This window comes from Hippopotamus amphibius, chromosome X (genome assembly GCF_030028045.1).
Source record: "Hippopotamus amphibius kiboko isolate mHipAmp2 chromosome X, mHipAmp2.hap2, whole genome shotgun sequence".
NCBI classification, from domain to species: domain Eukaryota; kingdom Metazoa; phylum Chordata; class Mammalia; order Artiodactyla; family Hippopotamidae; genus Hippopotamus; species Hippopotamus amphibius.
The window spans coordinates 93932993-93960800 of record NC_080203.1 but is presented as its reverse complement, the minus strand read 5'-3'; the positions used below and the strand labels follow the sequence as shown (position 1 = coordinate 93960800).

Sequence of the window (27808 nt, the reverse complement as noted above, 5' to 3'; positions counted from 1 at the left end):
CACTCTCAAGTTCACACAAATATGGAATATGTAATGGGTACTTCACAGTTACTGCCTTTTGGGGGGAAGAGCATGGGTTTTGGCGTTCAATTGCTTGAATTTGAATCTCACCTCTAATATTTGTTCCTGTATGACTTTGGACAGGTAAAATAATTTAAAATGGTACTTATAAGATTGTTGCACTGATTAAACAAGATAATCACTGTAATGCACTTAGCACAGGGCCCAATAAATGGTTCATTTTACCTTCTACACATCTCCGGAATCTACTCATTTCTCACCATCTCCTCTGCAACCTCCCCTGGCTAAGGCGACCATCGTTCCTGCCAAATTTAGCATCTCCAGTCTCTTCCCCCTCCCATCTGTTTTCAGCACAGCCGTCAGAGCATCTATTTAAAAATGTAAAGTTAACTATGTCACTACCTTGCTCAAATCCCTCCCATGGCTCCCCACTGCTCTCAGGAAAAATCCCAAGGGTTGGGCCTGGCACTCAAGGGTCTGTATCATCTGCCCTCAGGTGGCTTGTCCCACCTCAACCCTTAGCAATCTCCCTTCACTCTCTTTACCCTGCCCCTGACTTACTTTCTCACAATACACCAGCCCGACCACTCCAAGCCTTTGTTTCCAGACCTAGTGCAACTCTATATTCTGAGTCCTAGTCTCCAATTTTGGCTTCCCTCAAATTTCAGTCCTGGTTCAATTAACGCAAATGATACGAATGAGAAACCCCTGCTCTGAGAGTTGGGAGGAGACCCTTGATCAGATCCTCCCCAGAAGTGGCCCCATCCCATGCCAGTTCCAACACTACCTCCAATTCCTTTGGAGAGGGGATGACTTTCACTTTGGACAAGCCCCATCATGTGTTTAAGCCAGCTCAGTTTGTGCTGAGGGAAACCCGGAACAGCACCTGGCACAAAATAAATGCCCGATAAACCTTCACCACATGAATGAGACCCCAAAGATTGGGCAATGACTAAAGGTAGGGCAAGAAGCGGAAAGAGGAGCTCTGGGATCTGGGAGTGGGGTACTGTTAGTTGGTCTCAGGAGAGCCAGGTGGGCCCTGAGTGGGTTGCCCCAGGCTAGGAGCCTCGCCCTTTGCTGTCACCCATGTCTTTTACAAATGAACTTAAATTTCCTTTTTCTCTTCACTTTGTTTTGGCTGCATGTGGGGATCTTAGTTCCCTGACCAGGGATCAAACCTGTGCCCCCTGCAGTGGAAGTGTGGAGTCATAACTGCTGGACCACCAGGGAAGTCCTAGATTTCCTTTTTCTTAAGCAGAAGTGGGGAGGTGGGAGTGATCTCAATTTAGCCTCCCTTCCTGATGCTGTCAGAGGACCCCTTTGCCTAAGACACATCACATGCCAGGCTAATTCTAACCTCCAGGCCTTTCTACTGGCAGGACTCTCCTGGAGGTTTCCTTATCCTTTCCTTTCCATCCATCTGTCCTGCCTCAGTCTGATCTGCCTGATCCCTTGTGGAATCTCTAACCTTCCCCCACCCCTCATCCAAGCCCCCACACATCCTCTCTCTCTCTCCACTTTCCTCCATCTGTCCAGTACCCTCCCTTCCCCCACCACCTCCACTCAGTCTCCAGCTTTTTTTGGCTGCTGTCTCTTCCTCCTCCTCCTCCCTCCTTCCCTGACGCTGAATAATCAGGCCTGGCTGTCCTGGTTTCTGCAAATACCCGCGTGTGGGCAGTGGCTCAGGGCTGAAACAGGGGATGGATAGATGGGGGCCGCTGGGCAGCCCCAGACCTCCAGTGCAAAGACATCAATATCCAGGGGTGTGGTCCATGCCTGTCTCCTTCTGAGGAAGGGAGGGCAAGAGTTTTATTGAGTAGTGGGGGAGGGGTGGGAATTCAGAGGGCATGGACGCAGGCCATCTCATCTCCCAGGTCCTCCTCATCAAAGCGGGAGAGGATGGACTCCTCGTCACTATAAAGTGAGCTGGTCCCCTGTGCCAGCAGGTCACTGGCGGCACTGTCCATCTCGTCCAGTGTGAGGCGACATGCATCTGCAATCTCCTGCTTGGCCAGGGCCACAAAGCGCGGGTCTCGGGCAAAGAGGCCAAGGCCCTCGGAGATGAGCACCTGGGGGCACAGATGGGATCAGTGTTGACAGAGGGCACAGCATAGAGTTGAAGCAGTGTGCACAGAGGGGTCGGTGTGGACGAGTGATGAACCATGAGGGCACGCAGGGAAGTCAGTGGGGGACAGTGGGGCACACATCTTGCTGAGCAGAAGTTGCAGAGCAAAGGGATAGGTACATGCACAACACAGAGACTGGGGACCCCTTTTCCCTCCTTCCCAAGCTCCCACCTCCTCCTTCTCTCTCATCCCTCCTGCCCCCTTCCATTCTGGACTCACAGCCTCCACCAGGCTGTCAGCACTTCCCCTTTTGCCATGGCTGGGGTCCGAGTGGGTTCCAGGCACGTGCAGACAGGTGAAGGTGTGCAGCGGACTGCTGGATTTGCCGAAGTATTGCTCCCCTGCTGCACCCTCCTCCACCAATAACAGTGGGGCGTATAGGAGCCGGCCCCGCTGAGGAGGGGTTGCCCAGGAACCCTGGACCAGAACAAACATCAGGGGCATAGTGATCGATGGGTATGAAGATCTAGCAATCGCTCTTGTGCCTACCTCTTACCCCCCAAACACAGCAGGAGTCAAAGGGAATGGGTATAAATCAGACTTGAGTTTATTTAAGAGGATAGAAGGCTTGGGTTTAAATCTCAGATTTGCCAGTTATTAGCTGTGTGATCTTGAGGAAGCCTCTCTGGGCCTCAGTTTCCTCATCTATAAGCTGGGGCTAATAACAGTACCCACCTCACAGGCACAGTGAGGACTGTGTGAATTCACACGTGCCGCCTTCTTCAGAAGGGCCTGACATGTAGTGTATTTGATCAATTCAGCCTAGGCTGCCCTCATCCCTCCAGGCCTCAGCCCCCCCTCCCCCAACTCACCTGTGCCCTGCTGGGCCCTGAGTTGCGCCCACGATGATAGGTGCCTGGGATGGGTAAATCTTCACAACTGCCCTGGCGCCTCAGACACTGGATGGTGAAAGAAGGCTTCCGACCTGGGGGTGTGGGGGGCACCAGGGGTAAAGAGAAATGTCAGTGCCTCCCTAGCCCTCTGTCCTTATGGCCCATGGGTGCCCCTCCAGGACCCATGTCCACTCTCACCTGCAGGCGTTGGGGGTAGCAGACGGCGGCGTGGTGCTTGGTGGCCATCCACATATCTCTGGGGTCTGTGAGGTGGCAAAATGATGGGGCGTGGGGGAGTCCCTGCCTGCTCATCTAGGTAGGAGAGCCTGTTTGAGAGGGAGGGCTGGGGTGAGCTCAGGCCTGTGCATGCACAATGGGGTGCCATCCCTCTCGCACATGGCTCATGGGCTCATCCTACATGTCGTGGCCAGAGTGCTGGCTGGGGACTTCCTCTTGCCCATCCTGCTCCTCTTCCCCTTTGGTTGCCTTGGACTGAGAACTTCCTTCTTCTGGAATGGTGAAAATGAGAACCCCAGAGCTTCTCCTGGGAAAAGTGAGGCAAGTTAGGCAGACTGGATTCCCCCCAATGTGGTCCTGGGCCCCTGGTTCCCTCTCATTTCATGCCCTACAGAAACACTAAACTTTTTTTTTAATTGGGAAAATTCACATAACTTAAAATTAACCTGTTGTCTTTGTAAAGCAGACATGGGCTTTCTTTTAATAGATATTTGTCTCATTGGAAGCACCCAAAGTTTCAAAAGAATCGAAGCTGGCCTGGTGAAGCAATAGCTTCAACACAAGAACTGAGGGTGTGTTGGGGGGGCAGTGAGGGGGAGGCTGTAAAAGCTAGGTGTGACCTCATTTCATCCATCATTCCCATGAGGTAAGCGCTATCATCATCCCCCTTTCACAGGTGAGGAAACTGAGGACCACAGAAACTAAATGACTAGCCCAAGGTTACTTGGCAAATGGCAGAGCCGGGATTTGAACTTAAACCCGTTTTGCTCCACATCATGTGCTTTTTTGTATTAAACCACTGCATGGCCTTTCTCATATGAATCTCTTATTAGCCTCTGTTCCCACCTGAGCCCTTGAATCCCCTCCATCCTTCCCAAATTTCCGTTTGAAGGCCCGCTTATGCTCCCCACCTCTGCCCCCTGAAGTACCCCCATACAGTGGCTTCCCTGCCTTCCCTCACAATCTTCCTGCAGACCTTTGGCCATACCTGTGGGTGTGGGACCCAGTCTGGGGCACACTGGACTGTCTGGAGTTGGGAATACCCCCATCGTCATCACTGGACCCAAAGGAAAGTGAATCTGGTGGTTTGTCACTGGCAGGCAGAGACACAGATATCACAGAGCTCCGGCGAGATGGGGGCTGGGAGCCCATCTGGGCCTATGGAAATCACAGGACTGAGCGTTGCATCCAGGTTATAAGTCACTTGGTCAAATAGTGTGTCTCCAATGAGCTCCCCAGGGGCTGAATCTCGCTCTTGCCCTTGGTAGTTACCAAACAAACATTTATCTATTCTAGGGGGTCTTCTCTGGGGGAGCTTCCTCCCAGAGGCAGTATGGAAGTCACTCAGGGGGTTGAGGGAGTATTTTACAATCAAGAGTTCCTGGGGGAGTGAAAGCTTATTGTCCTTACTTTGTAAGTTTCTGGGTCCTTCTCATCTTCCTCCACCTCTCTGTCCGGCCCCTCTTCCCCCTCCTCCTCATCTGTGTCACAGGTGAGAGCCTGCCGCATCTCAGGACCCAAGTCTTGCAGGCTCCTCAGACCAGCCTGTGGGGGTGGAAAAATAGGGAAGCAAGCAGCTCAGGATCTAAAATTCCTTGTCCCTGAGTAGGAGTGGGGGGTGGGGGGAAGGACCCCACAGCCACCCCTGACCCTCTGTGGGTCCTGGGGCCTCAGTTTCCTCATCTGTGACATGGGTTCCATGAGATCAAGAAGGCAATCAGCCTCAACCACAGAGCTCCCACATATCCCCACCCAGCTCAGGCCCCGCTCCCAAGACCTGAAGGGCAGAGGAGGTGCTTGGGGGGGCCTCGGTCCCTAGTAGCCCCTTTTCTTTCCTCCGCCGGAATTTGCGGAAATAGTCCTGGATCAGAAATGTGGCATAGAATTTGCCCACGGTAACTTCTTCCTCTGGGAGCAAGGGAGAGGAAGCAAGGTCACACAGGAGTCCTCTGCTCCCCCACCCCCACCAATGCTTGGACTCTCCCTCTGCACCCCTCCCTCTCCAGCCAGTGATGGTTTGGTGGTGGAGAGCAATCATCAACATTCAGAGGCGGGCTTAAGGAATTGGGGTGGAGCTAGCTCACCATCAGCTGGGGGGATGACCTCATCCAGCAGCTTCTGCTTCATCCGCTTCCAGATCTTTTTGATGACAATCCGCAGTTCCTGATTGGCTTGCTCTAGGTTCCCTGCATCGGGAGAGGATGTGGGGCATGAGCCAACAGAAAGAACCCTTTACAGCCACTCCCTCACTGTTGGAGGGGGGCGTCATAAACTTCTTCCGCAGGCACACACCGCCCCTGTTGGACAGGTGGGAAAACAGGCCTGGAAAAGACAAAGTCACCTATTTTGAGGTTCAGAGCTAGGAGTGGGGCCCAACCTTCAATTAGTTTGCTCCTTGCATCTTCCCCAGGGACCCTCCCACTCCTGCCCCTCCCCCACTCCTTCCCACATACCTTCTGTCTTGATCTTCAGGGATGTCCGAACCAGGGCAAAGAGTGTGGCGTTGAATGTCACTGTCCCATCTGAGTTGAGAGGCATGTTCATCGCCACAAGTCTCTGTGCACACCAGGGACATGGAACCCACTTTGGGCAAATGCCAGGGATGCAGGCATGTGATGCCCAAGGGCAGAAACCTTTGAGGATGCCACCAAACACCCCCTCTCCACCCAAGGCAGGGTTCCTGCCCACTCCTGCCATGTGGTGGACAGTCCTCTCAGAGGCAGTAGTGGGCAGGTGCACAGACCTTGCAGGCCACTCGGTGTGGGCACAGCTTCCCGAATCCCAGAGGGGGCTGGATGCGTCTCAGAAGGGCAACCACATCCAGGTGCTTGATGCGGCCTCTGGGGAAGGTAGGGGTGGAAGAGAGGCACTACTGGGTTGGAGATACCCCTTCTGGTCCTTAAGGCCTTACCAGCTCATCACTCCCTCCCCCCACCAACACCCCTAGCCTGCCAGGGAAGAACTGGAGGGCAGTCAGTGGGGGAGGGGAGAAGGCAGAGGACAGGGGCAGTAGGAAACATGGGGCATCTACTGACTGGGTAATGGGAGACACAGGTCAGAGGTTCCAGGGTTGGAGAACTGTGAGGCAGTGCACTGTCCTCTGGGATCCCAGATATGGGGTTAGAGGTCATACTTGGCCCCAGGGTCATATTCAGACCAGATCCTCTTGAATTCATCGAGGTGATGGGGGCCCAGGATGGACCAATCTCTGGTTAGATAATCAAAGTTGTCCATGATCACAGCCACAAAGAGATTTATGATCTGTGGGCGAGTAGGAGAGGTTAGGTGAAGGGCAGAGCAGGGTATGGGGGTTTGGTGGGAGGCTGAGATAAGCTTATATGGTCACTAGGTTATGAGTCCCTGGGTTGATCTTGTCAGGCCAGCCCTTTCACCTGTTCTGAAGATCTGGGCTCCCCATCTCATCCCTGGACCCATCAGGGCCAGCCCCAGGGCAGTGACGGTGGTTGTGGGGATTGGTCCTTACCAGGAATGCGCAGAGCATGAAGAAGCTGATAAAATAGGCGATGGCAAAATTGCTGCCACAGCTAAACTCCTCATCAGGGCCGAAGTCAGACTCAGGGTCACACCGGCTGCCGGGAAGGCTGGCAAGCATTATCTCCTGCCATGCCTCACCAGTAGCACACCTGGGGATCACACAAGGGTGCCATCTTGGAGAGGAGGCTAAGAAGTCATGACAAGGGGCACTGTGGGGGCCTGAGGGGTGAGGTGATGACCAACTTCTTGCCAGGGGCTACATCTGGTAAAGACAGCATTTCACTATTTTAAAAGCTGGTGTGGCCATGTAGATGACAGTCATGTTTGCATTTTACAGACGGCGTGCTGAGGCCTATGAAAGGTATAGGTCTTGCAGCCAGAAAAAGGATGGCTGAGGCTAGACTATTCTAAAAGATTCTTTAGAACACAGCCAGAAAAGGTCTTAGGCAATATGGAGCCCCATGTTGCCCTGTTAGTTCCATAGCTCAGGCAATCTGGGGCGCAGAGACGATGTGTGGGCACCCAAAAGTGTGCTGGAGACAAAGCAGCAAGGGAGGGTGTGTGTGTGTCACCTGAACAAAAGCAGGACAGCCTGTGGAAAGGTCTGGAAATTGTTGTTTCGGTTGATCTGTGTGCCATCCTGAAGAGCCACCTTGCCGAACATCTGTGGGCACACAGGGGCTGTGTCAGAGGAGAGACTCTGTGCCTCTACAGGTTCCCACCCATTTCACTATACCTAATACCCAAAGGATCCTCACAACCCTGACAAGCAGGCACTGCTGATCCCATTTCACAGATGTGTGGACTGACTCAGGGTGATGCAGCTTGTCTGTCTGTCTACCCCCACTTTGGGCTCATTCCTATCTAACCCCCTTCAACAGAGGAGTACCTCAGGGATGCCTCCTAGGGTTCCTACTTGCCTGCATCCCAATGACTGCATAAATGAAGAATATCATTGCGATGAGAAGAGCCACATAGGGCAAGGCCTATGGGGGTGGAGAGGAGGATAGATACTCAGGTCCAGGCAGAGAACTGTAAGCCCCAGAATGCACTGCCCCCTCAAGCCTGGGCCTGCTTGAGAGATGTGGTCCATCCCCAAAGTGCCTATGACTGCCAGGGTCTCCCAAATGTGGATATAGTATTAAATACAACAGAGTAAGGTCAGCGAGGCCAAGACATGCTGGGAATTGAAAGCCCACAAAAGAGAGGAAACTGGAAGTGGTAAGCTGCACATGGGTATGGCATGCTGGAAGGTGTAGTTCTGGGGTGGTAAAAGGACAAGCTGAGGGTGTGAGGTGGAGATGAAGGGTGGACAGAGGAGTGGGGGAGTTACCTGAAAGGACTTGATGAATGTCCAGAGTAATGTGCGAATGCCTTCACCCTTACTGAGAAGCTTGACCAGCCGCATGACTCGGAAGAGGCGAAAGAAGGTGATCGAAATGCGGGAACTGTCCTCAGAGCTCTGGCGTTGGGCATGTGGTGGGTGTGCTCAGTCCACATTTGCCCCAGCCACCTCCCTGTCTCATTCTTTGGCCCTCCCAGCCTCCAAATCCCTCAGAACCCAGGCCCCAGGGTGGTTGAGGAGCATTTCTACACTCAGGAAGAAAGGAAAGGAGGATAGGTGAAGAGAGAGGCAGAGAGTCCCTGTCTTGAAGTGGGGAGTTACCTCGCCAAGGTGGCCACCATTCTGCATGGAAAATTGCCAAAACAGAGGTGGTGGAGGAGATGGTGAGATCACCGGACCAATGAACAAGGAGACAAATGATGGAGCAGATATAGGGGGATAATGGATGGTAGAGTTATTATCCAAGGGATGATAAGGAAGGTTATGTGGTAATGGATCAGGATAGTTGAAGGAAAAGTTGGTAATGAGGGTGAAAGGGAGAGGAGAGGGTACAGGGGATGATGGAGGAGAGATATTGGAGCCAATGGAGGAAATGATGGAGCCATTGGTTTCATGGAGATGAGAGAACCGACGGAGGATCCAGTGGAGAAGCCAGTGATGGAGATATGGACCCAGCAGCATTATCGATGGAGGACCATCCAATGAAGGAGATGATGGAGCCAATGGTGCCATCAGTGGTGATGACAGAGCAATGAAAGACCCAGTGTCAGAGATGATGGTGTCCGTGGAAGAAATGGAGCCAATGAAGGAGTCAGAGGAGATGATGCAGTCAAAGCACGAGTCGGTGAGATGATGGGGCCAATGGAGGGGTATGTAGAGGCAATGAAGGAAATGATAGACATAATAGGAGAGTCATTTTAGGAGATGATGGGGCCAGAGGATAGCTTGCAAATGAATGAGGGGGAGCTGGTAGAAGAGGGCTTTGGCTGAACCCAACAGGGACTCAGAAGAGACAGAGCTAGAGGGAGGAGTTCGGAGTCTCCAGGAGTGGGGTGGATGTGAGTGGGAACCACCTCCCCATGTGAAAGAAAGTGCTGGGGTTGAGGAGAGGAAAGGTTGGTAGGGGTAGAGTGGGTTAGTGGAGAGGCCAGTCCTCACGTTGACTTCAGTGACGGCAATGTCCACTACGCTGCCCACCACAATAAGAGCATCAAAAGTGTTCCAGGCATCAGTAAAGTAATGCTGTAGACAGGAGGAAAGCAGTGCCATGTCTTCTCAGAACTAGCAAGCTAGGGTATGGGGCTAGTACTGGTTGAGGGCATTGGGGAGGCAGGGCCTGGGTTTGATCACACAATAGGGCTACATCTACGTCCCTCTTCCTCCCTAATCTCATGACTCCCTGGTTTCTGCCCCCTGAGAGCTATGCAGGGACCTCCATCCTAAGGAATGAGGCTAGGCCTGGGAAGTACCTTAGGTTTGAAGGCGATGATTTTGAGCACCATCTCAACAGTGAAGAGACCAGTGAAAACCATGTTGAGGATGTCCATGGCGTAGTTGAAGGGAGCAGTCTGCTCATAGTGCTGGGTGGGGGGGTGGATATCAGTTGTGGGGACATAGCCTGAGGCAGAGACCCCTCCCAAACCCCAAGCAAATATTCTCTGGCTTGAACTGAGGTGAATCTGGGGATGTGGTAGCACCATGGATTGGCCAAACCTCTCACACTGTCCACCTCCCATTATGTTTGTTTGTTTGTTTTTTGTTTTTTTGGCACATGGGCTTAGTTGCTCCATGGCATGTGGGATCTTCCTGGAGCAGGGATCGAACCTGTGTCCCCTGCATTGGCAGGCGGACTCCTAACCACTGCACCATCTAGGAAGCCCCCACCTCCCATTATGGATGTTAGAAAGCCTAGCTCCTGATTTCCTAGCTTTCCTTGCAGCTAGTTCTAACTAATGAGACAGAAACATAAGCTTGTTGCTGCTTGGGCAGCTTCTGTGAAAAATAGTTTTGATTTCCAATAAAAGGGTCAAATGAGGAGAGTCCCTTGGTGCAACCTGCCTTCCTTTTTCCTGCCTTGAGTGTGGTTTTGATGCCTGGAGCTGTGGCAGCCATCTTGTGACCATAAAACAACAATCATGAGAATGAAAGCCAACTTACTAAGTATAGTGGAGCAGAAAGACAGAGACTGGGTCCCTGATGAGCAATGAACAAACAGCCAACCTCTGCACTGCTTGCTATGTGAAGTAACTATCATATTTCATTGACTCCAGGATACACATCTTTTCACATTTTAGAACTGAAATTAGGGTGCATTTCACAGTCAATGGAAACTTACATTTGCCATCTGCCATTATTTTTCACTTTCTCACATCTCTGAAATCAGGATGCAACTTACGATTATTGGCCTTTGATTTGAAGAAATGTGGCACATATCTTTAAAGCTTAAGTCTCTGTTGGGGGTTTTGTTACTTGCAACCTAAGGATCTGTGTGAACAGAATAGGGTTAGGTGTCTGGTGGGGGTCAGGGCGGGGAGCTCAGACCTGCATGGCTAGAGCAACCGTGTTGAGCAGGATGAGCAGGAACATGAGATACTCGAAGGCAGCAGAGTTCACAGTGGCCCACACACGATACTGATGCGGGTTCTTGGGGATATAGCGGCGGAGTGGCTGGGCCTTGAGGGCATATTCCACACACTGGCGCTGCATATGGGTGCAACGCATGAGTCAGCAGTGGGATCCCAAGGCAAGGAAGTCTGGTGGGGGGGGAGGCGTCGGTGGATCAGGGGTCAGAGGTCACCTGGTTCTTGTCCAGCTCACAGTCTTGGTACTCCTGCTCGCCCTGGGCACGGAAGGTGATGATGACGAAGCCCACAAAGATGTTCATCATGAAGAATGCAATGATGATGATGTAGACAATGAAGAACACTGAGATCTCCACGTGGTAATTATAGATGGGCCCCTTGTCCTCTGCGTTTGCATCGATGGCCTTGTATAGCAGCCTGAGGAGCCGGTGGGGGCAAGTGAGTGGATATGCCAGACCCCTCAGACCTGCCCCCAGACACCTTAGACACCCAAGAATGTCCCCACAGATCCCCAAATCCCCTGACCTAACCACCTGGGATTTCCACACCAGGCCCTCAAGGACTCCTAAAGCCCAGCCCTCCAGAGACCCAGAGGTCCCTCATACAACCCTCCAGAGAATCCCCATCCAGGCCTTCCAAGACCCCCAAATTCCTAAAGTTCCCACAGACCCCCAATTCTCCAGCCATCTGGGGATCCCCATGCAGCTCCCCAGAACTCCCCCACAAGCCCCCAAAGATCCCTAAATCCCCTGTCACATCCACCTGAATTCCTTGCTCCATTGCCCCTAATCATCTTCAACTAGTAGCCCAAAGACTTGTGCAGCTATCTGGAAACTCCTGAATCTCCAGCTCTATCTCCTCTAAGACCTCCACCCAGTCCCCCCAGACCTCTACCTGGTACCCCCCTAAATCCCACCCACTCCTCTCCAGACTTCCATCTAGTGCCTCTGGAGACCTCTACCCAATTCTTGGAGGCCCCATCACCCAGGTCCCCAAAGCACCCCCAGACAACTTCTGGGAGATCCCCACGTAGTCATCTGATACACCCACCAGTCCCCAGAAAACCCTATCCACTCTCCAGAGACCTTCATCACATCCCAAGATACCATATCACCCATCCCCAGGACATCCAAAGCCAATCCCCTAGAGTCCCCTGCCCATCCCTGGGGCCCTGCCCCTCACGCAGGCCAGCCTTCAAAGGTGGAGACGGTGAACAGGGCCATCATGGCTGAAAGGACATTGTCAAAGTTGAAATCACTGTTGACCCAGAGCCGCTCCCGGACCAGGGGCCTTGACACATCTCCATCGGGGTAGACCAGGAAGGAGCCCCTGTGGATATTGCAGACATGCGAGGTGGGTGAGGAGAGGTAGGGTGCTGTGGAAAGGGGACTGGTGTCTCCAGCACAGAGGCAGCAGGGCATAGTGGTGGAGCTGGATAGCCTGGGTTCAAATCCTGCTGTTCCATTTACTGGCTGGGTGACCTTTGGCATTTAACCTCTCTGTGCTTCAGTTTTCCCCATTTATGATGTAAGGATAATGACAGAACGTATTTCCTGGCTTGTTATAAGGATTAATTTTCTTAATCAATGAGAACAGTGTCTGGCATATTGTTGGGGCCATATATGCTAGCTGTCACCAGCATGATTATTGTCGTCATTGCCATCCAGGAGAAAGCAATATTAATAACAGCCAACATTTACCAGCCCTAAGTATATGCCAGGCACGGTACTAGGCTCTAGGCTTTACCTGTACTAACTTTACATTGTAGTGCACGCTCCGTGCTAGAACTCATTTGCTCCTCACAACAACCTTGTGAAATCCATGCCCTTTTTATCCCATTTTTGAGGAAAATGGCACTCAGCAAGGTTAAGAAACGTATCTAAGTGTCATGAGATGAATTTGCCCAGGAATGTCTAATTTCAGTTAAGTACTACCCTCTACAGGAGTCTCAAGTTGGAAGCTGGGGACTTGGGATGGTGGTGGGATGTTTGGGGATTGCTGGGGGGTCTGGAGTGGACTGTAGATAATTCTGGGGAACGTGGAGGGGGTTTTGGGCAGTTATTGGGGGGCTCTTAAGGAGTGATGATGTCTGAGGGCGTTTGCTGTTCTTGGGAGAATTCTTGGGGTGTATCTTCGGGCCTTGAGGAATTCTGGGGTCTTGGGGGCCTTGACAAAATCTTGGGGGGGGGTCTCTGCAGTTCTTTGGAGGAAGGTTTAGGGGTTTCAAAGGCCTGGGTGAGATCTAGGGGCCTCTTTGGACTTTGGGAGGGTCCTGGGCTCCACAGAGGGCAGGGTTTCAGGCACTCACTTGCATTCTTGGGGTGTGTGTTTGGCCTCATCAGTGCAACTGTAGAATTTCCCCTGCAGGGAGGATATTTGTCAAGCAGATTCACCCTTCATCCCCCCGCCCCCCGCCCTGCCTTGACTCATGCTGGGCCTCCCTCCAGTGTTTCCTCCCACCTTGAAGAGCTGCACGCCAATGCAGGCGAACATGAATTGTAGAAGCGTGGTCACAATCATGATATTCCCGATGGTCCGGATGGCCACGAACACACACTGCACCACGTGCTGCAGGCACCCGCAAATATGGTTCATGGACACTGCAGGCCATGGCGGCGCAGGGCAAGGACTGCGGGCATGGATGGGGCTCAGGGACTTGGGTCAGGGATGTGTGGTCTTGGGCGAGGGACATGTGGGCACCAACGGGAAGTAAGTGTTTGCCAGACAGGGGTATGTGGCCACATGGCAGGAACTTGGATCACAGAAATGTGGCCTTCGGTAAGGAATGGATGGTCACTTGTAAGAAACATGGATCAGGCCACATGGCCAGTGGTCAGGGCTGTGTGGTTACACATCGGGTCCACGCTATGTGGTCATGCCTCACTGCAAAAGGTCAGTCTGATCAGTGATCCTGGCCCCAGGGGCGGGGCAGGGTCTGGGTCCCATGGATTTGGGTGGGTTGGGATTACCTTGAGGCCTTTGGCCCTGTTGATGGCTCGGAGGGGCCGTAGTACTCGGAGTACTCGCAGAATCTTCACCACTGAGATGGCACTGGAGCTGAGGGGGCGCAGTCCTCAGGCCATGGCCCGGGCCTGGCCTTGGCTCTTGGAGGAATGGGGTGGGTGGGGTGTCACTCACTGGATGCCAAAGGAGATGAGGGACACGCTGACCACCAGCAGATCCAACAGATTGAACCAGCTACGGCAGAAGGAGCCTTGGTGCAAGAAAGCCCCAAACACTGTCATCTAGGGAGTAGGAGGACATCAGGCTAGTTAGACCCCAAACCGGGGGATAGAGACGGGAGTTGGGGATGGAAATAGGAGAGGTGGACTGCAGGGGTGGGTGGGGAGTAGGTTGGGACAACTGGGTGCCCATTAGTCACCTTTAGTAGAATCTCCACAGTGAAAATGGAGGTGAAGGCATAATCGAAGTACCCCAGAATCTGGGGGGCAAGAAAGAGGAGGAGCCACTGAGTCATGGCTGAGGGGGATCCTAGCTGTGCGTGCCTCTCAGTAAGTTTTGCTGTCCCTCCCTCCCTCCTCCCCTCCCTCTCTCTCTTTCTCTCTCTCTCTCATCCTCAAGGACTTCTCTACAAGGCAAAAGCCTTGGCCATCAGAAAGACAAGGGTTCAGCTTTGGGTTCCTCTGCCTCTACTCAGCTACATGGGCACCCTTGGTCTGTTCAACCTCTGAGCACAGCTTCCTCCTCTGCCAAATACTGATCACCTCCTCCACGCTTCCCCAAGTGTGTTGCACACATAATAAAGGCTGCTACGGCTGCAGCTGCCATTATTGCTCCTCTCTCACCACCCAACTAGGAGTCTTCTCCCTGTCTCCATCCTGGCCCCAGCTTGTGCCCAGTAGGACACCCCTGGGAGTGTCCCCTGAGCCCCCAGCCCAAGGCTCACATGGTTGCGGAAGGAGTGGGCTCGGATGGGGTCCTCAGCGGCCAGGGACACACTGCTGAGGATGATGAACACCAGGATAAGATTGGTGAAGACGTGATGGTGGATGAGGGCGTGGCAGGCCTTCCTCAGCCTGGGGAGTGGGGAATGGGCCGTGCTCAGAACCCAGAACCACAGAGTTGATTGGGGGAGCCCAAGGGATACAGCATGGGCCCTGTTGCATCAGGCTGTGCACCCCACCCGAGACTTGGCAGCTCCCTGGTCCTCCTCCTGCCCCAGCTCCTCCTGCCCCAACCCCCTGCACATTCACAGCACTCACGGGTTGGTTTGGCTGAGGCAGAAGAAGGCGCTGCCCTCAGGGATGGGCACCACCTTCTCCTTGGGTACAACTTCCTGCAGGAGTTCCACATGCCCTGCACCCCCTTCCTCTTCCTCCTCTTCCTCCTCCCCCTCTTCCTCTTCCTCCATGCCTGGCACCAGAAGAAGATAAAAAATGAGAGAGTTAATTGAGAAAATGTATGTAAAGCATCTAGAACAGTGCTTGCCACATGGCAAATTCTCATCTCCCTGCTAGAATGTCAGCTCCTCAGAGAAGGAATTTTAGTCTGTTTTGTTCACTGTTGTGTCCTCAGCACTTAGAACAGTGCCTGGGACATAGTAGGGGCTCAGTAAATGTGTGTTGAATGCACATTGCCATCTTCAGTCATACACATACTACTTTATAATAAAGGCTCTGGGAAGTTCTGCAGTGAAACAAAATGTCTGTTTCTCTTCTTTAATGTCAATGTCTCAAATGTTCCCAGCCACACACCAAGCCCATCATATATATTTTTTAACATACAATAAACTGCATATATTTAGAGTGTACAATTTGGTATCCCAATCTCCCAATTCATTCCCCCCCAACCCTCCCCGCTTTCCCCACTTGGCCTCCATATGTTTGTTCTCTACATCTGTGTCTCTATTTCTGCCTTGCAAACTGGTTGATCTGCACCATTTTTCTATAGTCCACATATACGTGTTAATATACGATACTTGTTTTTCTCTTTCTGACTCACTTCACTCTGTATGACAGTCTCTAGGTCCATCCATGTCTACAAATGTCCCAGTTTCATTGCTTTTTACAGCTGAGTAGTATTCCATTGTATATATGTACCACATCTTTTTTATCCGTTCATAACTGTTGATGGACATTTAGGTTGCCAAGCCCATTATTTTTAAGACGATCTCGGAGAAGGCTGCTCCCCAGAGAGGAGCGTCTCAGGGGTCAGGAGCTCTGCCTGGGTGCTGTCTCCAAGGTCCCACACTTCTTCCACCTCGCCCTGCCCACTTGCCTGCTCCTTCATTTTTTGCACCTTCCTCTTCCTCATTCTCCCCACCAGGCACCTGGGGACAGGAAGATGGGGGTCACCGATGATGGGGGAGACACCAGGGGATGGACACAGGGGAGGCATGGAAGGGATGCAATAAAGAAGGAACGAGGGGCTTCCTAGGTGGCGCAGTGGTTAAGAATCCGCCTGCCAATGCAGGGGACACGGGTTGCATCCCTGCTCCAGGAAGATCCCACGTGCCGCGGAGCAACTAAGCCTGTGCGCCACAACTACTGAGCATGTGCTTTAGAGCCCGTGAGCCACAACTACTGAGCCCATGTGCTGCAACTACTGAAGCCCACGCACCTAGAGCCCATGCTCCACAACAAGAGAAGCCACGGCAGTGAGCACCACAACGAAGAGTAGCCCCCACTCACCGCAACTAGAGAAAGCCCGTGCACAGCAAAAAAGACCCAACACGGCCAATAAAATAAATAAATACATTTTTTTAAAAAAAAGAAGGAATGAATAGACAGAGGATGGGAGTTAAAGACACTCACGCATAGACAGATATTGGTGGTAGTGGGAGGTGTAGACAGTGCCCAGGCTTCTAACTCACCAATGTTCCATTCTGCTGTGGAATTTCCTCAGTGCTCTTCTCCCTGTGTGAGGAAATTGGGGTGGGGGGGAGGTGACTGCTAAGGATCAAAGCAGATAGGCAAGGCCCAGGGAGGAGGGGGTCACTGCGGTCAGAACAGACCTCTCTTAGGTCCCATAGAACCTCCCGGCTTCCTCCCTTGTCCCCTTAGTCTATTCTCACCGTAGCAGGAGGGATGCTGTTAAATTCTAAGTCTGGTACATTCCTCCTCTGCTCACACCACTCCCATGGCTCCCCCTCATTCAGAACAAAACCCAAAGTCCTCGCCATGGCCCACAAGGACCTTGATCTGGCTCCTCTATTCCCTCTAATTTGAGCTCACCTTCTACCACTCTCCTCCTTATTCCCCGACCAGGTATCGAACCCTGGGCCCCTGGCAGTGAAAGCGCTGAGTCCTAACCACTGGACCACCAGGGAATTCCCTCCCTGGTGTTTTTTGAATGTGCTAAGAATATTATCACCTCAAGACCTTTGCACTTGCTGTCCCCTTGCCTTGAACACTCTTTCCCCAGATATTTGCATGTCTCACTCCCCCACTTCATTCAGGCCTCTGTTCAACTGTCACCTTCTCATAAAGGCCTTCCTTGATTACCCTAACCAAGATAGCAATCTTTATTTCTCTCTATTCTTTTATTCTGCTTTCTTTTCCTTCATTACATATTATTAACATATATTTAATTAAATTATATTATTATGTATTCATTTGTTTGTGTTTTGCTTGCCTTCCCCAACCAGAATATCAGCTCCATGAAAGCAAGGACTCTGTCTTCCTTGATCCCTGCTGTCTCCTCAGCATCTAGAACAGGGCCTGGCAAAAACTAAGTGCTCAGTAAATGCATGTTCAATAAACGAGGACTGGCAGGTTGGATCTGCAGATGGGGATTGCCAGGGTGACCAAGGCAACTCTGGTGGTGTGGGATGTATGTGGGAGGATCCCGGTCAGGGATCCCAGGGAGAGACTGTCTTGGTGGCAGAGCCAGACCTCACCTGCCCTTGTCCTTGTCAGTGCCTGCATCTCCACTGGCCAGGTTGTCCACAGCAATGGCAAGAAACACATTCAACAGGATGTCTGGGGTGAGCTCAGGCTACAGAGGATGGAGAAGGAGCCTGCCTGTGGAGCGCCCAGGTCCCCATTATCCTCCCCCAACCCTGCCACGATCCAGCCTCCCAAGGCTCCGAGGATACAGTTGCCGCAGATGAAGAGGATGATGAAATACACACACACCAGCATCCCTGGGAAAAAGGGGCCGCCATAGGCCATGATACCATCATACATGACCACATTCCAGTCCTCACCCGTCAGGATCTGGGGGTGGGAGATCACCGTGAAGCTCTTGGGACCCTCTCCCCAACCCTGGGCCCCCCCCCTGCTTGCCCACCCATCCCATGATCTCCAGGTCCCACCTGAAAGACAGTGAGGAGGGCCTGGGGGAAGGTGTCAAAGGTGCTTCGCTTGGTGTGGGTCTGGTCAAAGTTGAACTTGCCCCCAAACAACTGCATGCCAAGCAGGGAGAAGATGATGATAAAGAGGAAGAGGAGAAGCAGCAAGGATGCAATGGATTTCATTGAATTGAGCAGGGACGCCACTAAATTGCTCAGAGATGCCCAGTGCCTGCAGCAGAGATGGAGGGGGAAGGGTCGATATGTGCAGTGGTGAGTCAGGAGCTGGGGCAGGGCTCCAGCTTGGGATGCACTGGGGCAGACTGGGTTAAGATGAGCTTTTGTGTCATTGTTGAAAGTGATTTTGGAGTTGCGGTGAGGTGAGAATAAGAAGTAAGCAGAAGGTTGTATTTGGGGTTAAGGTTGGTGCTAGGGGAGATGAGGTTAGTATGGAGGGTATATGGAAGTTGGTAAAGCTAGAATTGGGTTTCAGGCTGGGACTGGGACTGGGATTGGGGTTGGGGATTTGGACTTGTAGATGACTGAGTTGGGGATAAGTTTGTGGTTGAAGGTTGGGATAGAAGAGAGGATGGATGGGGATGAGATTGGGGCTGGGACTGGGGACAAGTTTGCGTTTGGAGATAGGCTGATGGTTAAGAGTTTGGGATGTGGGGGGTGTGGTTAGTGATGGCGATGAGGCTGGGAGTTAGGAAAGAGGTTGGAGGTGGAGTTGGGCTTGGGCTTGGGCTTGGGTTTGGGGGCTGTAAATGAGCTTGTGGATGATGAGTGGTTGGTGTTTTGGGTTAGAGATGGTGTTATGGTTGGGGGTGGGGGACAGGGTTTGGTTTGGGGATGGAGTTGAGTTTAGGGATGAGGTTGGGAATAATGTTCTAGCTGAAGTTGAGGCTGAGGAAGGGGATGGAAATGGAGTAGACACCCTCCCCAACGGACTTTAATCTCCAGGAAGGCAGGAACTTGTGTCTGCTTTGATTCCTGGTGTTTCTTTAGGGCCTGGAAGGGCACCTTGCATTCAGTAGGCACTCAATGGATATTTGATAAATGAATGGTGATGTAAGTATAGTCATCATTGGAGCTGAGGTGGTGGCTGTTGGGGCTGTGTTTGGAGCCCCTGTCCTCTCCCCTGCCACCCTCCCCCCCAACGCACCTGGTGACCTTAAAGATCCTGAGGAGGCGGACACAGCGGAGCACCGAGATGCCCAGGGGCTGCATGGCGCCCACCTCCACCAGGGTGGTCTCCAGGATGCCCCCACAGACCACAAAGCAGTCAAATCGGTTGAAGAAGGAGGCAACGTAGACAGAGGGCCCGAGACCATACAACTTGAGAAGCATCTCCACCGTGAACAGACAGAGCAATACTTTGTTGGCATACTCTGTGGGGAGAGGGGCAGGGGTGACTGAGCTAGCCAGTTTCTGTGGTGACATGTGGGGAGGTGGGGGCCGTGCGGTGATCTGGGGTAGCTGGAATCGGGCCAGGCACAGGCTGGTGGTGAGGTTAGGATTAGAGATCGGGTGAGTTTGTAGGTCAGAGTGGGCTTGGAGCTGGGGTGAGGGGCAGAGCTGGGGTGTGGGCCTCAGTCAGCCTCTATGAATACAGAAAAACTCCAATTCAAGGGTAGAGTTAGAGTCTGGGGTTTAGTTGGGCCTGCGGCTGGTTTGAAGATTGGGATTAGAAGTGTACTCAGTGTTTAGGTTGGGGGCTGAGATTAAAATGAATAATAGTGAGAGCTAACACTTGCAAAGTGTTAGCTTTATGTGGGTCAGGCAATGTTCTAAGCATTTTTCACTGTAACTCATTTAATCTTCCCCACCACTCCAGGAAGTGGATACTACTACTATTCCCATTTTGTAGATGGGAAAATTGAGGCATAGAGGGTTTAACTTGTCCAGACAGTGTAGTGTTAAGAGCCTGGACTCTGGAACCAGGCTGCCTGGGTTTGCCACTCACTAGCTGAGTCCTGGGACTAGTCACTTACTGTGCCTTAGTACTTAATTCACAAAAAGCTGTAGTGAAGAGAAATTGATTGAGTACAGGTAAAGTGCTGAGAACAGAGCTTATCACACACAGCAATGCTATACAAGCATAAGTTATCAGGTAGGAGGGGACAGGCTAAGGTTTCTGCATTTACTTGGGTAGGAGGGCAGTATCTGGGGATTTGGGGCACCCAATAGATCCTGGATCAGAGCTTCTGGGGTGGAAGGAATTGGGGGCTGGGGAGGAGGGCTGGCGGGCTGGGGGGTGCACCTTGGATCTGGGTGAGCCAGACAGGCTGCCCGTGGTGCTCCGAGGCGATGGTCAGCGTGTTGAGGAAGACGAGCAGCAGCACGGCCCAGTAGCAGGCATTGGACTTCACAGCCCGCCGGCAGCATGCCCGAAGGCCCCGGTTGGCTCGGCGGAGGCGGCGGCTGCGGGGATGGGAAGCCCACTGGCTGAGATCACCTACCTAAGCCTGCCCTGGGCGGGGCGGGAGGGGGGCTCAGGTGGGGGAGCCTGGTGGTCATGGGGAGCTTGGAGGTGGGGCTCACAGAGTCATGGGGTCCGGGAGTCACACAATTTTCCAACTCACCAGACACTGGTTTTCATGATCTTGTTTCTGGAAAAGAGGGGGATGGGAGGTGGGCATCATCAGGGGCTGAGGGGCAGTCAGCGGGGAGGTTGAAGGTCAGGGGCTGAGGTCAAAGTTGGAGGCTAATGTAAGGACTGGGGTCAGGCTCTGTTCTGGGTTCTGGGCTGGCTCAGGGGTCAAGGGCTGGGGACCCTCACAGGCAGCGTGTACAGCTGGCCAGAGCCCCCTCCTCCTCTTCCTCATCGCCTGGGGTCTCTGCCATCGAACCGGTGTCACTGGCTGGGAGGCTGGCTGTGGGTGGGGTGGGAGAAGAGGTCAGCACATAAAGATCCCAGGGTTCTCCCTTTGGCTTTCTCCTCTACCTACCCATCCTGCCCCCTCATCAACCTGGCTGGCTGGACCCCCACCGTGGCTGCTGGTGGAGTGTGTGGAGCGGGTGGAGTGACTGAACCAGCGCAGACGTCCTCGTCTCCTATTGGTCAGCTCTGCCAGTTGTGGCCCTGTGGGGACATGGAGGACAGTAAGTAGAGCATGGCCTGGAGCCGGGTTAGGGCCCCGTGTGTGTGTGTGTGTGTGTGTGTGTGTGTGTGTGTGTGTGTGTGTGGTGGGGGGGTGTTATTTGGAGGCTTTGTTCTGGGTGCCGTCTGGGAAAGGTATCTGAGTCTGGGTTCTGTGTCTTAACCTGAGGCTGGGCCTAGAGGTTTTGGTTGTTTGTTTGTTTTTGCTTGTTTTTGGCTGCAGCGCAGCTTGGAGGATCTTAGTTTCCCAAGCAGGGATAGAATCCACGCCCCCTGCAGTGGAAGTGCGGAGTTTTAACCATTGGACCGCCACGGAAGTCCCCTGGGTCTCAAGTTGCTGCAGGCTGGGGCTGGATCTCAGCAGGGCAGCCCACATGTGAGGCCTGCGTGGAGCGGGGAGTGGGCCAGGTTGGGATTGCCTACGGTGGCCGGCCCGGCCCTCTTCAGCCACAGGACCAAAGTTGCCATCAGCTGAGGGGTCCTCCGTGTCCAATTCCTCCGCCTGTGTGATCCAGTCCAGGTAGCCCCGCAGGTCCTCCTCCAGCTGCTGCTTCTCTCGAAGCTTCTGGAAGTCCCCTCTCGCTTTTGCTTTCTCCCTCTCCTTGGAGAACTCTCTGAGGGGAAGAGAATAGAGGGTTATGGGGGGCAACAACCCTGGCCTCCTTGCCATTACATCCCAGTTACACTGACCTCTTTGCTGTTCTTTGAATATGCAAAGCACGTATTAGCTTTGGAGCCTTTGCACCGGCTGTTCCCTTTGCTTGGAACACTCTTTCCTCAGATACCCACATGGCTCAATCTCTTTCACATTTTTACTCAGATAACACCTTCTTAAGGAGGCCTGTCATCATTGTCCCTATTTGTAATTACAAGATCTCTGCATTCCTATCTTAACTCTTCTTTTCTTCCCATAGCACATACTTCATATAAGACACTACACATATGTGTATATATGTACACACACACATTTATTGTGTATGTTGCTATTGTCTGTCTCTCCCCACCAGAATGTAACATTCAGCAGGGCAGAGATTTTTGTCTCTTGTTCCATGCCTAAAACAGTGCCTCACACACAGTAGATGCTCAATGTTGATTGAATGAATGAAGGGGTATTTTAAATGGGTTTTGAAGGATGCCTAGAAGTTTGCCAGGAACAAAGTAAAGGGACGGGGCTGAGGGGCAGGAAGGCCGCTGGGGTAGGTGTCTAGGTTTCTCACCCACTCAGGACACCAAGTACAAGGTTGAGGACGAAGAAGGACCCAAAGATGACGAGACTCACGAAATACACCCAGGGCAGCTCATACCCCATGGCATCCTGCATCTACGGAGAGAGAGGAGGCATGCATCCTTCAGAGTATGCAGACACTCCCGCCTGAGCTCGGTAAGGAAAGGCAGGGCAGCTTCTGCACTGTGTGCCCCACCGTCCACCTCACCCAGTAGAGCACGTCAGTCCAGCCTTCCATGGTGATGCACTGGAAGACCGTCAGCATGGCGAAGAAGAAGTTGTCAAAGTTGGTGATGCCTCCGTTGGGCCCTGCCCAACGTCCGCGGCACTCGGTCTGGTTCAGTGTACAAGCACGCCCTGATCCCGACGATGCACAGGGCGACGGGTCCTCCTCTGCCTCTATGTCTGTGGGAAGACTGGAGCTCTGGAATCCAAAGCATGCCCACCCGCAGTCATTGCCACCTTGGAGGCCTGCCTACCTGGGACGCTCGCCTCAGGGTTCTAGATTTTTCTAAATCAAAGACAACTCTTAGAACTTCCTAGGTGGCGCAGTGGTTAAGAATCTGCCTGCCAATGCAGGGGACACGGGTTCGAGCCCTGCTCTGGGAAGATTCCACATGCCACGGAGCAACAAAGCCCATGCGCCACAACTACTGAGCCTGTGCTCTAGAGCCCGTGAGCCACAACTATTGAGCCCATATGCCACAAATACTGAAGCCCACACACCTAGAGTCCATGGTCCACAACAAGAGAAGCCACTACAATGAGGAGCCCGCGCACCACAATGAAGAGCAGCCCCCGCTCGCAGCAACTAGAGAAAGCCCGTGTGCAGCAACAAAGAACCCAACACAGCCAATAAATAAATTTAAAAAATAAATTAATTAAAAAAAAAGACAACTCTTAGCCTCTGACTCGCTGGGTCAGGATTCTGAACCACTGGGAAACTGTGAAGGGCAGCCACAGGGATCTGGAGAGTGGGACTGTAAATCTGGGGCAGAATCTTGTGAATAACAGTGAGGCATGAGCCTAGGAGCAGAGTCTTGTGAATTTGGGAGGGTCTCTTGAAAGAAGGGTGGGGGCAAGGCTTGGGTTTGGGTCTGGATGAAAAAGGCCTGACTAGGGACTTCCCTGGTGGCACAGTGGTTAAGAATCCGCCTGCCAATGCAACACGGTTTTGTTCCTTCATCTGAGAAGATCCCACATGCCACAGAACAACTAAGCCAGTGAGACACAACTACTGAGCCCATGTGCCGCATCTACTGAAGCCCTCACACCTAAAGCCCGCGCACAGCAACGAAGAGTAGCCAGGGCTCGCAACAACTAGAGAAAGCTGGCACGCAGCAAAGAAGACCCAATGCAGCCCAAAATAAATAAAGTTAAATTAAAAAAAAAGAAGAAAAAGGCCTGACTTCTGGAGAATGGAGTCTTCAGCGTGGGACAGGGCCTTAACCTGTGAGTGGAATCTTGTGATAGGGCGGAGCAATTAGCTAGGGGGTCAGCTGTAGTCTGGGACTGAGGGCCGAGTCTAGAATATAGCGGGGGAGGGCTTGTTTATGTGGGGGCGGAGCCTAAATCTGGGGGCGGAGTCTTGTGAATTTGAGTCTGTCTCCTTGAGAACAGGGTGGGGCTTAGAAGCCAATGAGGGGGTGGGGGTCCTGTCCCGCGAGGGGTGGGCTTGCTGACCAGATCCCAGGAAGTAGCACGTTTTGTGCATGCGTCCGAGGAACAGCTCGAGTCCGATGATGGCGTAAATGATGATGACAAAGAGCACGAGAAGCGCAATGTGCAGCAGCGGCACCAGCGCCTTCATGATGGAATTCAGCACTATGTGCAGGCCTGTGGGGAGCGAGGGATGGGCAAAGTAGGGGCGGGGTCAGCTCAGCCCCCCTCCCACTCCCTTCTACCCTCTCCAAGCCTGGGGGACGAAGCACTCACTCGGGACCCCAGACACCAGCCTCAGTGGCCGCAGCACCCGAAACGCCCGCAACGCCTTCACATCGAAGCCCCCCGGCTTCCCCCCGGTGTGCGTGGCGTCCCCCGGGCGTCCGGGCCCCTGCTCCAGCAGCACGCTGAACAGCCTGATGGGGCAGCACGGGACAAGAGAGGCGGGGGTCAGGCCTTGGGACCCCCCCTTCCCTCCTTCCTTCTCTTCAGAAAAGTACAAGTCCCTGTAACTGGAAATGCAAATAGGTTTCAAATATGTTAATATTCCTGATTCTTACTGCCGAATGGGGGCAGCCTGAAGCAGTCGCTTCCCTGAGCCCCGAATTTAGCGGGCCTGCGGTGGGAAGTTGAACTAGGGTGGGGGGTGTCCCCGGCAGACGCGCACCCGACAACGACGATGATGAAGTCGAGCAGGTTCCAGCCATTGCGGATGTAGGCGCTGGGATGGAGCACCAGCCCGTAGGCCACGATCTTGAGCACGGTCTCCACAGTGAAAATCACCAAGAATACGTACTCCACCTGCTCCTGGGGGCGGAGCCGGGGGCGGGGGGAGGAGATAGGGGAGTTATTTGGGAATGGGGTTTGTTTGACAGGGGGTAGAGGAAGGGGAGCGTAGAGGGGACCAAAGGTGGGGCTGGAGAGGAGAGGGTCATCTGGGTCAGAGAGGTGCAGGACCTGGCTGGAAGGCTTGAGGTGTGGCTCTACTGGGGCTGTATTTAGCTGGAGGCGGGGCGGGGAGAGCCTCACCAGGTTGTGGTTGGCGGTGTTGGAGTCGTCCTCTGGGAAGGGGATGTAGACCCCCAGGGCCACGCAGTTGGCAAAGATGGTCAGCAGGATGAGGATGTCGAAGGGCCTCAGGTGGACACAGTTAAGGACCCAGGCAGAGTGGCCTCAGAACCCCACTTTCCCTCAGGGCCCTCCCCACCCAGTGCTGACCCTTGATCCTAAGATGGCCATCCCTGACATTCCCAGCCCCTGCCCTGACCAAGGCCTTGACTCTGACCCACGTGGAAACCTTAGCCATCCTCAACTCTTGCTGAGATTTAGTCTTTGACTCTTGACACCCTGCTCCCCCTGGTGATCTTCACCTTTCTCAGCTTTCCCTTGAATCCAGTTCTTAACCCTCGATCCCTGGTGACATCGGCCCTCTTCCATTCCAGCCTTGGCTTAATCCTTGACTCTGGTACCCTGGTGACCTTCACCCCCTGAGGCCTGCCCCTGGCCTTCCAGGATGCTTCCATTCCACGATGCTGATGCAGGACCGCCGCAGGGGATTTGCCAGGGTGAGGCAGAAGAGGGCCCGGGGTGAGCGCTGGGCACTGGCCACTGCCACTGTCTTATGCTTACTGTGCTGGATCCTTCGCTTAGGGGTCTCCAGGCCGGATGCCCCGTCGATTTCACCACCTGATGCTGGGGGCCCAGGACACAGCCCCCATTCGGGCCCAGGGCCTGTCCCATTGGCTGGACTGGGCTCTGGGGTGGTGTCTGTGTGGAGAAACCGGGTGGGGGGGGCAGGGTATTGGGGCAATCATGGCTGCCTCCCACCTGATCCTATCCCTCTGTCTGAGGGAAGGAGAAAAGAGCATGTAAAATTAGGGAGAGTTGAGGGTACCTGAGTTAAGGATCAGGGGATAAGAGTTGGTATTGGAATTGATTGATGGTAGAGTGAGAGTTTATAGAGCAGTGAGAGTTTATAGGGGAGTGCGGGTGAGATTGTGTTTCTAATTGAAGTAGGGTCTGATGTTAGATTTGGGGGGTAGAGCTTAAATTGGAATGGGGTAGGATTAAGTTTATAGGTGGAAGCAAATTTAGGGTTAAATTTGAGTGGTAGATTTTGGGTTGCATTTAAATACAGGTGGAGTAAAGTGTGCTTCAGATATGGTTTAGGGTTAGGACTGGATATTTGAATGAGTTGGGATTTGAATTAGGATCAAGGTTAGGGTTTAAGTTGAGTTTGGGTGGGATCTGAGTTTTGCATTGGGGTTTTCAGCTAAAGCCATTCCTAAGTTCCATGGCCTTGTTTCAGCCTCGGAGGGGCAGTCAGCTGGCCTGGTTAAGATACCCAGCTTTGGAGGAAATGAGCTATCTGTGTTTAAATGCTAACTCTACCACTTGGTAGCTGTGTGTGGCCTTGAGCAAATTATGTCACCTCTCTGAGCCTCAATTTCCTTATCTGTATAATGAGATGACAATGAGAATACCTACAATATAGGGTTGTTGTGAGGATTAAATGAATACAGCATTCAGAAGAATGTCTGACACATAGTATTATTCCCATTTTGCAGGTGGAGAAATTGAGGCAAAAAGAGAGGTTAAGTGATTTGATGAAGTGGCTAAATTGGGAGTCAAATCCAGGCAGTCTCTGACTCTAAGCCTTCATGACTTACTACCACCATCAAGTGTGTATTCTCTCTCTCTCTCTTTCTCTCTCTGGTCCCTAAAAATGGGTCTGCACTCTTTCTGGAAAGTCAGAGACCCACTCACTAACAGTTCTTATATCCAGGGGTTGCGGTTGAGTTTAGGTAACTTTAGAGCTCATGGTAAGGTCTGTATCCACGTTAGGGTTTGGACTCTAACTGGGGTTTGCCCTCTGGGTGGTAAAGTTTGTGTTAGGATTAAGCTTGGGGCTGGCACTAAAGTTGAAGTTGGGGTGGGCACTAGGATAGAGATCACGGCCAGGATTGGGGTTGGGTTTCAGTTGGGATCTAAGGCTGTGTTTGGGGCTGGCTGGGATGGGAACAGGGTGATGTGATTCTGGTCCCTTAAAGGCTCTCCAGGGGTGGGGTCCTGGTGGGCAGTGGGTGGGTCAGAGGGGCTGAGGATAGAGCAGAGGCCAGGCTTGCTCCAAGGGTCTGCAAGGGTGGAAGGCTGCTCTCACCTTTCCCGCCTTCAGATGCCGACATCCTCCTTTCGAGGTTGAAGAGTCATCTGCACACAGCCCCCCTCTCTTCCCCCAGCTTTGGAGGGATTAAGGTCACAGGGCGGGGCCATAACCGGGTTGGATGGGAAAGTGAGGAGGGGTGAAGTTGGGACACTTGTGGGCCAGAGCCTGGCAACAGAAAAGGCACTGATTTAAAAAAATATATTTTTAGAAAATATATACCAGCACCAGAGTCAGAAACTAAAATAAGAAAAATAATTGCTTCCCAACAGTATCTGAAATTTTAAGTATGTAGGAATAGACCTAACAGAACGTATGTGCAAGATCTCCATGGAAAAAATTATCAAAAATTATCAAGTGATTAAAGGGGATCTAAATAAACAGAGATATATTAAATTTACTAATTGAAATAGTTAATATTGTGAAGATGTCAATTCTTCCCAAAGTGATCCAGAGATTCAATGCAGTCCCAAACAAAATCTCAAAAAGTTTTTCCTTGAAATTTGACAAGCTGATTCTAAAATGTATATCAATATACAGAAGACCTAGAAAAGCCAAAATCGTTTGAAAAATAACAAGATGGGAGGACTTGCCATATTAGGTATCAAAGCTTGTTATAAAGCTAGAGTAATTACGAACAGAATAGAGTTCAGAAATTAAATCCCAGATATAGGTACCCGTGATTTATGACAAACGTGGCACTACTGAGCAGTGGAGGTGGGGTGGTCTTTTCAATAAATGGTGGCAATATGAATGCTTATTAT

At 52.4% G+C, this 27808-nt stretch overlaps 1 protein-coding gene across 3 annotated transcripts; it reads right to left on the bottom strand.

Annotated features, from left to right (window-relative positions):
• Nucleotides 1-1859: 1859 nt before the first annotated feature.
• On the bottom strand, nucleotides 1860-27066 carry CACNA1F (calcium voltage-gated channel subunit alpha1 F). 3 transcript variants are annotated; one of them, XM_057717741.1, is made up of 48 exons: nucleotides 26992-27066; nucleotides 25491-25495; nucleotides 24911-25016; nucleotides 24549-24688; nucleotides 24155-24297; nucleotides 23903-24055; nucleotides 22428-22624; nucleotides 22212-22315; nucleotides 21418-21608; nucleotides 20884-20976; nucleotides 20674-20767; nucleotides 20477-20503; nucleotides 20155-20315; nucleotides 19057-19282; nucleotides 17916-18123; nucleotides 17697-17817; nucleotides 17499-17580; nucleotides 16473-16515; nucleotides 15878-15929; nucleotides 14863-15013; nucleotides 14547-14676; nucleotides 14022-14081; nucleotides 13778-13884; nucleotides 13609-13696; nucleotides 13100-13207; nucleotides 12948-13000; nucleotides 11822-11968; nucleotides 10855-11056; nucleotides 10599-10757; nucleotides 9527-9637; nucleotides 9216-9299; nucleotides 8379-8399; nucleotides 8046-8174; nucleotides 7633-7698; nucleotides 7285-7376; nucleotides 6702-6861; nucleotides 6351-6478; nucleotides 5961-6057; nucleotides 5671-5773; nucleotides 5302-5403; nucleotides 4995-5125; nucleotides 4628-4762; nucleotides 4206-4375; nucleotides 3417-3524; nucleotides 3179-3306; nucleotides 2960-3072; nucleotides 2367-2564; nucleotides 1860-2090 (listed from the first exon to the last, which is right to left on the bottom strand). In XM_057717741.1, the coding sequence occupies exons 1-48, from the start codon at nucleotides 27064-27066 to the stop codon at nucleotides 1860-1862; spliced, it is 5733 nt and encodes a 1910-aa protein (XP_057573724.1). The 3 variants fall into 3 exon arrangements, with proteins under 3 accessions (XP_057573724.1, XP_057573722.1, XP_057573723.1); XM_057717739.1 differs by having other exon boundaries at nucleotides 25399-25648; nucleotides 27042-27066; XM_057717740.1 differs by having other exon boundaries at nucleotides 21451-21608; nucleotides 25399-25648; nucleotides 27042-27066.
• Between the last annotated feature and the right edge of the window lie 742 nt (nucleotides 27067-27808).

Coding starts and splice junctions, on each gene's coding strand:
- CACNA1F (XM_057717739.1), bottom strand. CDS start 27,066: ATGTCGGCATCTGAAGGCGGGAAAG. Junction 20,504..20,673: donor GCCAGCTGTACACGCTGCCT/GTGAGGGTCCCC, acceptor CCTCTTTTCCAG/AAACAAGATCATGAAAACCA. Junction 13,885..14,021: donor CTGTGGAGATTCTACTAAAG/GTGACTAATGGG, acceptor CCTACTCCCTAG/ATGACAGTGTTTGGGGCTTT.